This window comes from Malaya genurostris, chromosome 1 (assembly GCF_030247185.1).
Source record: "Malaya genurostris strain Urasoe2022 chromosome 1, Malgen_1.1, whole genome shotgun sequence".
In the NCBI taxonomy this organism is placed as follows: Eukaryota; Metazoa; Arthropoda; class Insecta; order Diptera; family Culicidae; genus Malaya; species Malaya genurostris.
The window spans coordinates 67,238,997-67,255,072 of NC_080570.1; the positions used below are offsets into that span (position 1 = coordinate 67,238,997).

Consider the following 16,076-nt stretch of genomic DNA (forward strand, 5'->3'; position numbering starts at 1 on the left):
GCCCTTACCCTATAACATATTATCAACGTAATCCAATAATTTATTGTGACGACTCATTTTCAAATATTTCTATGAAATCAGGCATCCCTGCAAGCAACTGGTCGGTGTTGACAAACGAGGGGAAACCAACTAGTATAAAAACTTTTACATAACACAAGGGGTGTACAGATAGTAAATAGTTCGCGCAGTACAATATAGGTGGAACTAGTGCATCACGAAAAATTATTTTTATAAGAATTTACTCATACTGTCATGTCTGTTAGTCTGTGCCCAAATCGTGGTGGCACGTCGTGTCGATCGTGGTGACATCTGTATGTATTTGCCATGCAGATTGAGTAAATTTTATACACACTTCATGTGCCTGTATATCTGTTTCCTGTGTTAAAATCAAGCTTTTGAAGTGTAGAATGATTTCTCTCAAAATATTTTGGAGGGTTGTTTTAGATACATTTTTCCTTCGATTTATGTAATTTTACCAATTCCAATTACATTTTGAAAAATATCAATAATTTATACACCACCAACAAGCCCTGGTACATTACTTTTTATACTATGCAATGATTCGGTGCCCTTTCAGTCCGGTCAAGATAGATATATCTTATTTTTTCTGTGAATTAGGTTCTTAGAGTCGAAACAAAGATACTGTATTCGATTCTATCACCAACCGTTGATTAAAAGTCGAGTAATCGGCAAAATGACATGTTCAGATGGAACAATTGTTTTATTTTCGTTTAACCAGACCAAAATTTTGATTCACTTTAAACAGAGATAGTTGTAGATGTTTGATACAATCATATTCTAACTTGAAATTAACATATATCAAATTTGAATATCTACTGTTATGTTATTTTAAACAAGCGCCATTTCCCTACGTGTACAATAACCCTTGCGATTTGAGACTAGTTTAATTTGATAACATTTGTCTAAGTTCTAAGTCTGACATTACCACATTACCATTTTCACAAAATTGCTCGAATTTCATGGCGGCCAGTGAAACTTTATTTTGTTAGCTTAACAGTATGTGGCCTTGAAGTTGTTTGTTTCGCTCTCTCTCTCTTTATTTCATTTACAAAGATAAATGGCTTTGGAAGCAGGTCCTGCATAGTTTATAACACCCAAATACTTTCTGAGCTGTTACTATTTCATGAATTAGATATCTGATAGCATGTGTATCGCATCAAGATGATTAATGATTCATTGTTTACTTACCAAACAAGAGACTGCAACGACTTAACGTCGGGAACGAATTCGGTGCGTCGTGTTGAAATCTTCAAAGAAAGACGATTTTTCGGGAGCTGTTCATAAGCGAAAACACATCACTTCTCAAAGAATAATTAATGTGACGTTCCAGAATTTTTGTTTTTTTTAAACCCAATGTTGCCTTTTAGACTAATCAGTGCACAGCAACTCAAATCTAACAGCGGGTTCGGCATAAGTAACAAACTAATTTCAATTTTAACGTTTCGCCTTCGGCTCTTTAGTGCATCAGCAGTTTATGTTGTACTGCTGACGCCACCTAACAGTTCAACATAAACCACTGAGCACACGTAAAATTAATACTATTTGCGGAACAAATTTTGTCCGGCTGTTTTTCTCGAGGCTTCTTGCGTTTTTGCTTCGGTGTGGCACCGTGACCGTGGGTTAGTGATCGATTCAGCAGATACACGGCCGTCTAAACAGCTTCTGGCCAGGAAAGTATCGTGGTAGTTTTATTTCAAAAAAGCATACACCTAGCCCGCTCCGCAATCGATCTATTCGATCGTTCTGCTATGCCATCTAAACACACCAAAAGTTCGGATAAAAGTGATTGATTTGGCTTGAGTAGCTTACGAAGTTCATGAATTGAATTTTAAGCAGTTCGTTTTATGAGTAATTATCCACACTTGAAAGTTTGCGCGACGCAACCGAACGAACTTCTATAGTACATTGTTCAGCTTCTATGCAGCGAGAAAGTTCACACGGAGCTTGTTCTGTACTTACAAGTTGCCAAAAGTACCACGCGTACTTTTAAGCAGCAAGAAAGTGGATGTTTTCAGTAATTGTGGAACATCTGGTTGCTTGGGATTCTGCTCTGGAGTGTAATCGTTGGTGGTCTGATGTCGTACTCCAGGCTGATCTTCAAATATCTTCGGATTACATACTCTTTCTCGTTGCAGGTTCGTATTATCTAGAGTTTCGAGCCCGCGTCCCGGGTTGGCGGTTCACTGCATAGGACACTGTTCTTACAAACCAGTTGGCGTATGTTCGAGCCCCGACCTTAGAAGGATTCGTAGCACCAGCCATGCAATGGTTCTGTACACTCTGAATCGGCTGCGAAGTCTGTTGAAACAGAAGGTCAAATTCCACTACAGGAGTGTAATACCTAGGCTTTGCTTCGAGCCCGATCTACCATCACATGAAAATCTTCGAATGCCTCCAGAACATCTCTCTCGGATTTCGACGTCATAAACCCGATTTTTCCACATTCCAAGGCCCGATTTTTCCACATTCCAAAATAGACAACTGAGAGTGATGCGATTAACGAGTCAAACCTACATTTCTATTTGGAGCAAAATGGTGCAATGAAAAAAAATCTCTTTTATCAAAAACTTTACTTAGAACAACCTATTTTTGCCTGTCGATGTTTTCGTTTGTAAATTGAATTATAGCTATTTTTCATGATGGGACAGTTATTCCTGGAAATGTACCTAAAATTGTGATTTCACTACGCTACAGAAATGTCAGGTCTGCAGATTTCTTATAAAGTGCTGCAGACGTTTTTTGATGCAGACTTTTTAAAATGAGTTTTGCGCAGACTTTTTCAACATTTTCAGTTAGCCGCGCTATTTTCATTCTGCTCGCCAAGTCAGTTTTGTGTATCATACTTTATAGAGAAATAAAAAAACCACAGACAGACAGAAGAGAGTATTGATTCGAAATCGGCTACACGGTTGATGGCAGACATTTGAATTATTGCAATCTGTTCTAAAAAAAAACAACAGAAAACAATTACTGATAAAAAAGTTAAATTGTCTTACTATTTTACATGGTCAAAATCAGCTCGAGGAATCGACACTATTGTCGACTTTGCAAACGATTGTGCCAAAGAATAAATTAAAATATTTTTGAAAACATTACTACACTCAGGCAATTTGAGTAGTGAAAATCACCAAAATCATAATTTCATAAGAATCATATGAAAAATATACCTCTGCAATATACATCTCATCTATCACTATTATAGTTTTCATACCAACAACTTATGAATTCCACAGATATATGAGAGAAATTATAGTTGTAATAGAAATTGCGCACAATGTTCCTATACAGTTCATATGAATTTCATTCTTGTGGCTAAAAACTATACAAAATCATTATGAAATTCCATATATTTTTTGCCTAAGTGTACGAAATAGTCTCTACTGAAAAGGCGATGAATCTATAATAGTATGTTTAATAGCTAAATCAGTGTATTTCTATGCACCATAATAAAAATATTTTGTATTTTTTTCAGTGGGAAGGTTATGCGTAGAATATTAAAGATGCTACAATTCGACTTAATATTAATATTTTTCTTGCCAGATTTTTTGTTTTCAATATAAACCCGTTTGGTAGCAAAAAGTCAAAATTGACCGAAAGTGATATGGGACAGTTATGCGAAAAACGGCAGTAAAGTACACATATACAGGGTCCGCCATGTAACTTTATTTTGCCTTTCTCATATAGAAAGGTGATGCAATCACTGTGAAAACCGACTTTTGAAGCGAGGCCCGGAGGGCCGAGTGTCATATACCATTCGACTCAGTTGTGTGTGTGTTTTTGTCGTGAATACGACTTACTTTACTATGGGGTGCCTTTTCAAAATTAGCCATATGGAAGAATGGGCAGAACTTAATCGTGAATATCTCGACTTGTATTAATGGTAGCAACATAATTCTTTCACCATTTCATCAAAAATATGATCAGGAATTTAGGATAATATTTTGAACAGTGTGAGATAACCACAAACAACTCAAACATTAAGTTTTCTCAAAATTTCAAAAGAATGCGGAAAACTCTTTACTTTCGCTTGGGTTTTTCGCGCAAGGACGACGATTTTGAGGTAGTCAGGCACATATCTTCAACTGAATGCGTATAAAAGGGGAACCGTGGTGAAAATCGATCATTTCTTTTCGTGCGTTCGATGGAAGCAGACGTCGTGGGAGTTAAACCTTCAACCAGCAGCGACGGAGAGAGCACCTTCTGCGTGGTTAAAACCTCAAAAGCTCAGGTCGCAACTCTCATTCGCTTGCTGGCCTTCAAGGCGAGAAGCAGTGATGCCACTTTTCCCTGAGGTCAAATCCGTAGATTAGGCTTCTTATGCTACTTATGCTCGTATATGCTCCATTGAGACGAACTTTCCGTGCGGAACTCTTTCGACTGACAAAACATCTTTCCCAATAAAGACAAAACAACACACTAAATGCGTCTACATATTTAGAATGAAAATTAGTAAACACCAAATATAAAAATAAAATCAAAAGGCACGTGAAATTCACAGTTTGGAATTCTAAGCGATAAAGACAGACTGAGTAATCGGTGACGATAGATGTTTGATAATTAGACATGAGGAAAAAAATATCTCCACCAACGATGTCACAATATTCAATTAGTTTTCTTTGGTATCTAGAGAAATAAGAAAAAATGAATAGTAAATATTTTTTGAAGAAATTATGTCAAATCCATAGATTTTGAGTGGTCTATCCGTAGATCCGTAGAAAAGACAGAAAACCGTAGATCTACGGATAAATCCGTAGGATTGGCATCGCTGGCGAGAAGACTGCCATCGCGAGAGTTAAACCATCAACCAGCAGCGACGGAGAGAGCGCCTTCTGCGTGGTTAAAACCTCAAACGCTCAGGTCGCAACTCTCATTCGCTTGCTGGCCTTCAAGGCGAGAAGACTGCCATCGCGAGAGTTAAACCATCAACCAGCAGCGACGGAGAGAGCGCCTTCTGCGTGGTTAAAACCTCAAACGCTCAGGTCGCAACTCTCATTCGCTTGCTGGCCTTCAAGGCGAGAAGACTGCCATCGCGAGAGTTAAACCATCAACCAGCAGCGACGGAGAGAGCGCCTTCTGCGTGGTTAAAACCTCAAACGCTCAGGTAGCAACTTTCATTCGCTTGCTGGCCTTCAAGGCGAGCAGACTGCCATCGCGAGAGTTAAACCATCAACCAGCAGCGACGGAGAGAGCACCTTCTGCGTGGTTAAAACCTCAAACGCTCAGGTAGCAACTTTCATTCGCTTGCTGGTCTTCAAGGCGAGAAGACTGCCATCGCGGGAGCAGCGACGGAGAGAGCACCTGCCATCACCTGGTTTTCGGTAGTCGTAACGAGAAGTTCAATTTTCAGATTTTAGTTCCGCAATATAGGTTTAGATTTCAGAGCCTGCGTGCTGAAACTGGATTCTGGAACTGTATTCCGGAACTAATTTGAGTTTCGAAATTGCAATTCTAGAATTGAAACTGGATTCTGAGTCTTTTATTGGTTCTAAATTTAGTTCTTGAACTCAGGATCCACTTCTTTATTCCAGACTTCTTCTATTCGGTTCTTTTTAGAACCATAATAATACTCCTAAAGAATTATGCGGAAATTTACTTTACTGTACTCTATAAAACCCATTCTGGTAGTCATGGCGAAAAATCGTCTTCAAGTTTTAGAGCTTAGTTCTGGAATATGGGTTTAGAATTCAGAGTCTGCGTGCTGAACTAACTCAAATCGTCACTCTTCATCACGAACGCTTTCATAAAAATTTCTTTTCAGAGCCACCATTTTTTTATTATAAAGAACTATACTGCTTATCTCATAATATTTAATTTCGTTTCAGAATGTTTAATGTAACTAATCTGTAATTTAGTCTAGGCGCATCGTTTAAATTTCTAGTAATGAAAGAGGGGAAAGTTGCACAATTCAAACAATCGATGAACTACCAATTCGAATTCGGAAGCATAAATAAAGCGTGTCATATTCGTATTCACGACATCCAGTTATGTCTCTGACATTACACACCCATACTTTTTTTTTTTTTTTTTTACAAGGTGAAATGCATTTACGCACGGAGTGTGGGACTCTCCACAGGACTACCCAACTGTTGATTGGAACTACCCACTAAAACACTTTGGATCTCCAACCCTACCTCCCCGGCACCACCGCTAGGTATTACTTCAGGGTGGAAGGCTATTGGTGCTCACAGCACCCTCCCCAGATTTATGCAGAATGGGGATTAGCATCCTGCTCTCGAGGGATCGACCAGTTGGATGACGAGGTCGGTCCAGTGATGCCGGCTGGAGGGTAACTTCCGGTTCACTGGCGCCTCGACGACCCAAAACTGATGCTACGTCGCGGAACTACTCGACTAGTCTCCGCCAAAAGATCTAGTCTACACCGACGGAGGGTTCCCCGACGAGGGAAGTCCTCCCGAACCGACGCTTACGGTACGCGTCTACGACCCGACCGAAAGGATGCCTAAGTCGATCCAATGATTCCGGTTGGAGCGTGACTTCCGGTTCACTGGCGCTCAGACGATCCTATCGGTACCACGCGACGATCTACTCATCTAGTCCCCGACAAGAGATCTAGACTACTCCGACGGAGAGTTCCCCGGCGAAGGAGAATCTCCCGACACCGAGTCTCTTACACCACACGGGACACCCGATGGAGTGCCGAGGTCGGTCCCGCGATTCCGGTTGGAGCATGGCTTCCGGTTCGTTGGCGCCTCGACGACTCGAATCGGTGTTGTGGCGGCTACTCGACTAGCCCCCGCCGAAGGATCTAGCCTACACTGACGGAGAGTTCCCCGACGAAGGAGGCCCTCCCGAAACCGACGCTTTCGATTCCCGTCAACGCCCGACCGAGAGGATGCCTGGGTCGATCCAGTGATTCCGGTTGGAGGATAGCTTCCGGTTCACTGGTGCCCCGACGATCCTAGCAGTTTTACGTACTACTCGTCTAGTCCCCGACGATGGATCTAGACTACTCCGACGAAGAGCTTCCCGACGAAGAAGGTTCTCCCGGACCGACGTTTATTCGCTGATACCTCTTGAGCCTGGTTCGGTACGCGGCTGATCTGTCGTTGATCCGCACTCCATTTTCGCTGCAATATGCCCGCAATTTGGGATGCCGCGGTCGACACTGCGTTCCAGTTCTCTACGCAGTGGCACATTCTCTGGATCAGGTTTTCCGGTGTGGTGTCCCTGCCGCATGCCTCCAGTAGCTCACTCCTTTGAGCCGCGAAACGGGAACATGCGAACAAGACGTGTTCAGCCGTCTCGATCTCGTCTGGGCAGCCAGGACATACAGGGGATGTCGCGTGGCCGAACCTGTGGAGGTACCATCTGAAGCACCCGTGGTCTGTGAGGAATTGCGTCAGGCCGAAGTTCACTTCTCCGTGAGGTCTATCTAACCAGCTCGAGACCCTAGGTATGAGCCGATGTGTCCACCTGCCCTTGGTTGAGCTGTCCCACTCTTGTTGCCATCTGCGTAGAGAAGCGGCTTTGGAGGCCCTACGGGCGTTCCTGTCTCCTCGCATGCTGTAGCGCTCCGGCGGTATGCACTGATTACGCGAAGACACATCAGTCTATGCGTACTCTCCAGCATCTGTGCGTTGCGTTCTACATTTAGTGCTGACGCCCATACCGGGCTGCCGTACCTGAGGATCGAAACTGCCACTCCTGCCAGTAACCTTCGTTTACTGGAGCGCACAGGCGAGCTGTTGGCCATCAAACGGGAGAGCGCCGCGATCGCTGTTGATGCGCGCTTGCAGGCGTATTCAACGTGCTTGCTGAAACTGAGTTTGTCGTCAAGCATCACACCCAATTGCTTCAGTGATCTCTTGGAGGGGATCACGCAATCTCCGGCATGTACCAGCACCTCCTGTTCCGATTTGCGGTTGTTTACCACCATCACCTCTGTTTTGTGGTGCGCGAGTTGCAGTTTCCTGCTACGCAGCCAGTCCTCCGTCAAGCAGATTGAGTGTGATGCACTCAGTTCGACCTCTTCGATGGATTCGCCGTAGACTGTCAGCGTGACGTCGTCCGCGAACCCGGCTATCTTGACACCCGGAGGGAGCCTCAACCTCAGTACTCCATCGTACATTATATTTCACAGGATCGGGCCCAAGATAGATCCCTGTGGTACTCCAGCCGTGATTGGAGTGCTACTTTTGCCTTCGTCGGTCTCGTAGAGCAATACTCGGTTCTGGAAGTAGCTTTCCAGAATCTTGTACAGCCCTTCCGGTACTCCTAGTCGAAGTAGGGAATCAGCAATGTCTGCCCAGCAAGCACTATTGAACGCGTTCTTGACGTCTAGCGTTACTACCGCACAGTAGCGGATCCCTCGTCGTTTGCGCTGTATAGCTACCTCCGCCGTGGTTACCACCGATGTTATGGCGTCCGCCGTCGACCTGCCTCTGCGGAACCCGTACTGTTGACTGGACAGTCCTCCTGCCTCCTCTATGAAGGGGGCTAGCCTGTTGAGGATGATTTTCTCAAGGAGCTCACCCACAGTGTCTATCAGACAGATTGGTCTATACGCCGAAGGATCCCCTGGGGGTTTCCCAGGTTTCGGTAATAGTACCAACCTTTGTCTTTTCCAAATGTCTGGGAACATACGCTCGTCCAGACTTCTCTGTATGATCTCCCTGAACATGTCCGGTTTTGTCATTATAGCCGCCTTTAGAGCCACGTTCGGGATACCGTCTGGCCCCGGGGCTTTCTTTGTATCGAGCGATCTCGCCGCAGTGAGCAACTCCTCGTTCGTCACCTTTACGACTTCATTCGCTGGTAGTGGAGCTGGCTGCCAGGGGGACGTGTCGTGGTGGGAAAAGAGAACCGTTATGATTTCCTTCAACCTCGCCGGACTACGTTCAGGGGGTGCTAGCGCCCCTCTCGTTTTGGCCATCACCATCCTGTAGGCATCGCCCCATGGGTTGAAGTTGGCTCCCTCGCATAGCTTGTCGAAACAGGCTCTTTTGCTTGCGCTGATGGCCTTGTTTAGTGCTAGCTTCGCCGCTTTGAACGCCGTGTTCCTCTCCATCCTCATCTCCGCTGATCGAGCTCTTTGCATCCTTCTTCTAGCCCTGAGGCAGGATGCGCGAAGGCGTGCAATTTGCTCGTTCCACCAGTAGACCGGTGGTCTGTTGGTCCTCGGTTGAGCCTTTCTAGGCATGGTCGCGTCACACGCCCGTGACAAGGTAGCGACCAACTCATCCCCTCTCAGGTTCGCGTTGTGCTCCTCCAGTTCAAGGGCGGCGCAAAACATTTCGCGGTCGGAGTTAGCAACCTTCCACGCTAGAGTTTTGGGAATATTACTCCTCCTTGTGCTTCTCGCCAAGTGACCGATCGTGTAGCGAATGGCTAGATGGTCGCTATGGGTGTAGCCATCATCAACTCTCTAATTAAGATCTCTAGCTAGGCCGGGACTACAGAAAGTCAGGTCGATAAACGACTCGACTCCGTCCCGCTGGAAGGTACTTTTCAGTCCATCATTCGCTAACACGACGTCCAACTTGGCGAGGGCCACCAGTAACGTCTGTCCTCTCCTATTGGTGAAGCGGCTGCCCCAAGCCGTTGCCCAGGCGTTGAAGTCTCCGGCTATCACCACCGGCTTCCGACCAACCAGGTCTGCGGTCAACATGTCGACCATCCGAGTGAACTGGTCTATTGACCATCTCGGTGGAGCGTAGCAGCTACAATAGTAAACTCCGTTTACCTTAGCTATGGCTACTCCCTCCGCTTGTGTTTTCACCACCTCTTGCACTGGCTATCGACCAGTCGTCAAGATCGCCACCGTCTTGGATTCGTCAGACACCCAGTTCCCGTTATCTACCGGTGTGTGATAGGGATCCGAGAGAATCGCGACATCAATGCCCCATTCCGTCACTGACTGGTGCAACAATTGCTGGTCAGCTGCACAGTGATTTAGGTTCAGCTGTACTACTTGCATATTGTTTTACTCCCTCCACTTGTTGAACAAGTAGGTCCGCCCATGACGTGGTTTGTGGCCCAGGACTTGTTGGGCAAGCGCAACAAGCTCCGTTCCGCCCTGAGCTCCCTTTTTAAGCTCGAGCAGCATCTCTCCCGTCTTCGTACGACGGATGCTGCGAACCTCTTTGCCAAGCTCGGCTAGCTTTGCCTCGCTCCGCATGGCCTTGAGCACATCGGCGTACTTTTCTTTGTCGGCCTTAACCAACAAAGCCTCTCCTTTGTCCCTAGCCCTCCTCACGGGAATGGGCCCAGCATCTTTTTGGACCCTTTTCTTCTTGGCGACCTTCACCCATGGGTTCTCGCCGGGTTCGCTTACATGGCTCGGATCCGGGGTTCGAGTGCCGAGGTTTGGGTTGAGCCCCTCGCCACGTTCCTTCGCCCCATCATTTCCGCCATGGTCTTTGCTCCTTTTGGCCTTGGGAGTCAGGCGTTTACTTCCTGGAGAATCCCTGGCGCGTTTCCGGCGCTGTTTATTCCGCTCAATCGTGAGCCGGAGCGCATAGTCAACCGCCTCCTGTTTTTTGTCGGTATCGAAGGTGAAGGGCTCTGTTTGAGAACACTTCTCCGACTTTCCGCCACCCTCTAGCCGCACTATCAACGCCTCTTGGTCCCTTTTAGCTACGTTCACGGCCTTACGTAGCTTCAGCAGGTTCGCCTTCAGCTCCTTGCTGATGTTGGATTTCTCCTGCGCGAATTCAATTATCGCGTCGAGTTGTTCTATGACCGCTGTCATACTCGGCTTGATTATTTCCTTCCCTTGCTCCTGGGACTCAGGCTGGTTCACTGGTTTGACATGGACATTGCTGTCACTCGTCTCCTCAGCTACCACATCACTCTCCTCTCTCGCACCCGTTCTGGATGGAGACCTCCTCAAACCCCCTCTTGCGAAAGGGTTTACCTCCTTACTCGACGCCGATGTTGTTGATGTAAAGCTCATTTTATATGGGACCCCCTTATGGCTACCGTCAAACCCAGCCGAAAGTAGTCGCTATCATGATCCCATGGTTACCTATGCGGTGCAGTGAGGCCATGCGAGGGTTGGCTTTACGCTCAGAGCCGGATCAGCGCAAATCAGGAAAAGGGCATCTGAACCTACTTCCACCCAGTCATCCCAACCAGGTGGCTGAAAGTGAGACGGCGTGCCATAAGGCCTGCCACGGTTTTATGGGACGGAAGGCAGCTGCGGCATTAGCCTACTCGCCATTTCAAGCCGGTTCTACCCTGCTTTACTGAAGGAGTAGAATACCGCAGCTGTCAGCCCTAGTTTCTCTATATATTCCAATCTACCGTATCGTATCCATGGATGGTATGGTAGCCAGTATGCCATAGTTAGGACCTCACTGGCGTTAGTCCTAACGTGCCGAGTTGACACTCCCGCTGGGCTTGTGCACTTTGAGCGGCAAACGATCGCTTTAGTAGGACTTGCTTGCGGATACATGCAGCTTTGTGTAGAGGATTAGCAGAGCCCAATGCCAAACCCCACCGCATCCTAGGCAAGCCCTACAACTCGCAGTTGCCGGGGGAGGGGTCATCAAGCCCTTAGACATGGTCCCTGCTGCCCCAAGTGTGTGTGTGTGTGTGTGTGTGCTTATGTGTGTATGTAACGTTTTTTTGCACTAACTTTTCTCGGAGATGGCTGTACCGATTTCCACAAACTTAGATTCAAATGAAAGGTTTTGTGGTCACGTACAAAATTCCTGAATATTATTTGGATCCGACTTCCGGTTCCGGAGTTATGGGATAAAATTTGCAAAAAAATGAAAATATGTGTTCCAACTTTTCTCGTAGATGGCGTGACCGATTTTCACAAACTTAGGTTCAAATGAAGGGTCTAGTGATCCAATACAAAATTCCTGAATTTCATCCGGATCCGACTTTCGGAACCGGAAATATAGGGTAAAGTGTGTTAAAAAATGTATACCATCACTGAAAAGGGCGAAAAACCATAAAAAGTTTTCTAAATCGACCTCAAATCTTCTCCAATTGATAGTTTTTATCAGTTGACAGTCAAACAAACCGATTTCGGGTATTGTTTTAATAATCGAAGAAAATTATTTTGAAGAATACCACAGTATTATGTAGGATAGTAAGATTGATATGAGAAAGGTTTTTTAAACATGCAATAAAACACAAACGGTTCATCCGATTTCAAAATTTATTTTTTCATATTAAAGTACAATCATTCTGGTTAATTGTGGAATATAATCTCATTCAAATGACTGCCTCGGCTGGTCTTGCAGTACGTCATACGATCGGTCCAGTTTTTTAGTACATTTTCGATTGTAACAGATCGGCTGAAAAGTTCGTATCGTTTCTATGAGAGGGCGCCACTAGAATTAAATCCATACCATTTTCAGTTAGTACCAACCTTCAAAAGATACGTGTATAAATTTGACAGCTGTCTGATTATTAGTTTGTGAGATATTGCATTTTGAATGAAGCTACTTTTGTTATTGTGCAAAAAATGGAAAAAAGGAATTTCGTGTGTTGATGAAACACTACTTTTTGATGAAAAAAAGTGCCGCCGATGCCAAAAAATGGCTTGATGAGTGTTATCCAGACTCTGCACCGGGCAAAGCAAAAATTCGTAAGTGGTTTGCAAAATTTCGTACTGGTCATATGAGCACCAAAGACGATGAACGCAGTGGACGTCCAAAAGAGGCTGTTACCGATGAAAACGTGAAAAAAATCTACAAAATGATTTTCAATGACCGTAAAGTGAAGTTGATCGAGATAGCTGACACCCTAAAGATATCAAAGGAACGTGTTGGACATATTATTTACGAATATTTGAATATGAGAAAGCTTTGTGCAAAATAGGTGCCGCGTGAGCTCACAATCGATCAAAAACAACAACGAAAAACCATGCTGAAATTGAACGAATTGGGCTTCGAATTGCTCCCTCATCCGCCGTATTCTCCAGATTTGGCCCCCAGTGACTTTTTCCTGTTCTCAGACCTCAAGAGAATGCTCGCTGGTAAAAAATCTAGAAGCAATGAAGAGGTAATCGCTGAAACTGGGGCCTATTTTGAGGCAAAGGACAAATCGTACTACAAAAATGGTATCGAAAAGTTGGAAGGTCGCTATAATCGCTGTATCGCCTCTGATGGCAATTATGTTGAATAATAAAAACGAATTTTGGCAAAAAAACGATACGAACTTTTCAGCCGAACTGTTATGCAGTTTTATTTCAGTTATGGCTGCAAGAATGTAGTCCTTCAAGGATTTAATTGTCTCTGGCTTGTCCACATAACACTTATCTTTGACAGCACAAATAAGTTAGCGCTCCATTCGTATCCTTCTGGTCCTAATCCGGTCGCCATCCTTGTGAACCGTTTCACAGTTTAGTTGGGGCTAGCGAGATCTCCATCCAACGGAACGGACGCAAGTGACTCATCTCCGTAAAAACGAACACCGATTTTCTCTGAGATGGCTGAACCGATTTTAATAATCTTAGGCTCGTTTGAAAGCTACTATTGAATGATTGATCAAGTTCGTAGAACATATGACAAACATTTCCGATTTCACATAGACGTGACGTAATCTACAAATCACACTTTTTCTATCCACTCAAATTGAAGCCACTATTAGATTATATTAGAGCAGACCCTATCTGCTTGGCGCGAAATCAATCTTCAGTTCAGCAACGCCATCGCACGACATCACATTCAACATATCATGTCAATTGTATGGGTGCGCAGTGCTGCTATTTTGACGCGCACGAATTTGACATTTCTCTCCCCTACTTCTATGTATGAGATTCGATGCGATCCTTTTTTGCAAGCATGGCACTCGCCTGTGGGTGCCATGCTTGCAAAAAAGGATGATACCAATGATTTGTTCGGTAAATGTGAGAGCAGGATATCTTGTTAATATGATGTCTTTGATTAAAGCACAACACGACGTCAACATTTCATAAGGTCACATAAACCAATGAGAGTTTCTCTTTGTTTACTTTCTCTTTTGGTAATATCTACTTAATTTTGACGTGTACTTACAAAATATTCGTATAGATCAGAGATGCCAGGTCTGCAGATTTGTCTGTAAATCTGCAGATTTGGGGTATAGTCATTTTTTGTTGTGCAGACTTTTACAGACTTTTGAAATTCTCGCAGACTTTTGCAGACGTTTGAAATTCTCGCAGACTTTCGTCTATATTTGCAGACTTTTGAAATTTCCGCGACCTTTTTTTTTTGCTCGCTAAGTCTGTTTTGCGTGTCATACTTTATAGAGAAATTGCTGCCAGCAAGACATACTTGCTGACTGCAGATTTTTTTTTTCAGATTTACAGACCGTCTGCAGATATTTGAAATTTTTACCTGTCATCTCTGGTATAGATTAAAAGACAATATTAACATGTTTCTAACAGTACCAAATATGCAACGAACATTTGTTTAATAAAGCAGATATAGTCGAAAGAGAAGGTAAACAAAGAGAATCTGTCAATTGTTTGTATGCCCTTTTGAAATGTAGACGTCGAACAGACAATTGTTCTGATTATAAGTACTCAAGTAAGTACAGGGAAATTATAATAAAGAGCAGGACCAGGATTCAAGCATTAGCAAAAATTTCTTTACGATTCATTTACAAATATACATGCAAATTGATTTATTTATTTGTATTTTTTTTTATTGTACCTAATGCTTATCTAATACACCTTATATAGAAAATTATTCAAAAAATAAACTATGATACATAAAATTTCGATGCAGCGCGATTTTTTTCATGGCTGTTTCCACACCACCGAACCAATTTTTCGGTTTATTTCTGATAGAATGAGAAGTGCGATTTCTTGCTTTTCCAATGGAAGTCTGTAGCAAAAAGAAAATAACATATTATTGCATTGAAATATAGTTCTACTAGAAGCTGTTGCTTTCTACTAGAATCCATCTCTAATCATTGAAAATATTAAAGTTTATAGTAACAAAATGATATATTTATAACTTGTCAAGAACGACTAAAAATTGTTATAATTATTTAACGATGGATTCCAGCATGGATAAATGACTGGAAAATTACGCAGTTCGGTATTGAAAGTTCATTAATCGTACTAGAAAGAAAAAAATGTCAATGACCCGTAAGAGCTCTATTTCTGATAAAATGCATTTTAAAAAGGAAACAAGAGAGGCTCTCGTTTGCAGATTTGAGAATTGGCTATGTATGACTATGATTACTTACTTAGCTGCTAAATCCCCACCACCATCGATTTCTTCCTTTTTCGCTCGTCGTTGAGCATGTCTATTGGCTCTTGAGACTTGAGTTTCTTTTGCAGTAATTAACTGCGTTTGTTTTCCTTCTTTACCTTTGAACAAAGAAGATCTTGTCGGTTTCTGCAAGAAATAGTATTAATTTTAGAGGACATACAAAACACTTAGAAACTGTACCATTTAGGTAGAATCTGAGTATCCCTTTGCTGTTATCCTAAATAGTGCAAGTGCAATTATAATGTTGAATGCCTACCTTAGATTTCTTTTTCTTCTTTTCATACTGAAGTGAATCGTAGTAATTTGGTTTCTCACGTCGAACTCGTCCAGTTCGGCGTCGTTGAACCTGAGATGATGCGGCCAGTGCAGCAGCCGCTGCAGCTTTCCGCGATTCGGCAGCAGTTAATTTTCCTTTTTTACTTGACTTAGGCCGACCAACGGAGGCCGGAGGAACGTATGCTGCATTGGCTTGACGTCCCCCGTTAAATACATAACCACAAGAGCAACGCTTGGAAGCAATTGCAATCTGTAACTCACAACTAGGACAATTTTTCAATATCATTCGCGTTCTTACCATAGTAATACTTTCGCAATGGAACTAGAACTGAAAACAAAATAATCCTGAAGGGAGTTATTTTGACACAAGGAATGTTTTTCGTTTGCAACCTACACGCTTAGAAAAAGTTACTCAGAATTTGAGTACCAGTTACTCATTTTCAAATGATACATGGAAACGTCAAAAATTGAGTAGTTACCATAAATAATAATGAGTAACTCTTACTCTAAATTTGAGTTTAACTCAAAAACTCGTTTTATGTTACTATTCGCAAGATCAGTCTAAAAGTTGTAATAAACATTTGTAGCAACAAGTTC

General features: G+C 43.4%; 1 protein-coding gene across 1 annotated transcript; it reads right to left on the reverse strand.

Annotated features, from left to right (window-relative positions):
- Nucleotides 1-14,637: 14,637 nt before the first annotated feature.
- Nucleotides 14,638-15,796, reverse strand: LOC131437614 (UPF0547 protein C16orf87 homolog). The gene is made up of 3 exons (XM_058607120.1): nucleotides 15,460-15,796; nucleotides 15,178-15,329; nucleotides 14,638-14,810 (listed from the first exon to the last, which is right to left on the reverse strand). The coding sequence occupies exons 1-3, from the start codon at nucleotides 15,778-15,780 to the stop codon at nucleotides 14,723-14,725; spliced, it is 561 nt and encodes a 186-aa protein (XP_058463103.1). The 5' UTR covers nucleotides 15,781-15,796; the 3' UTR covers nucleotides 14,638-14,722.
- Between the last annotated feature and the right edge of the window lie 280 nt (nucleotides 15,797-16,076).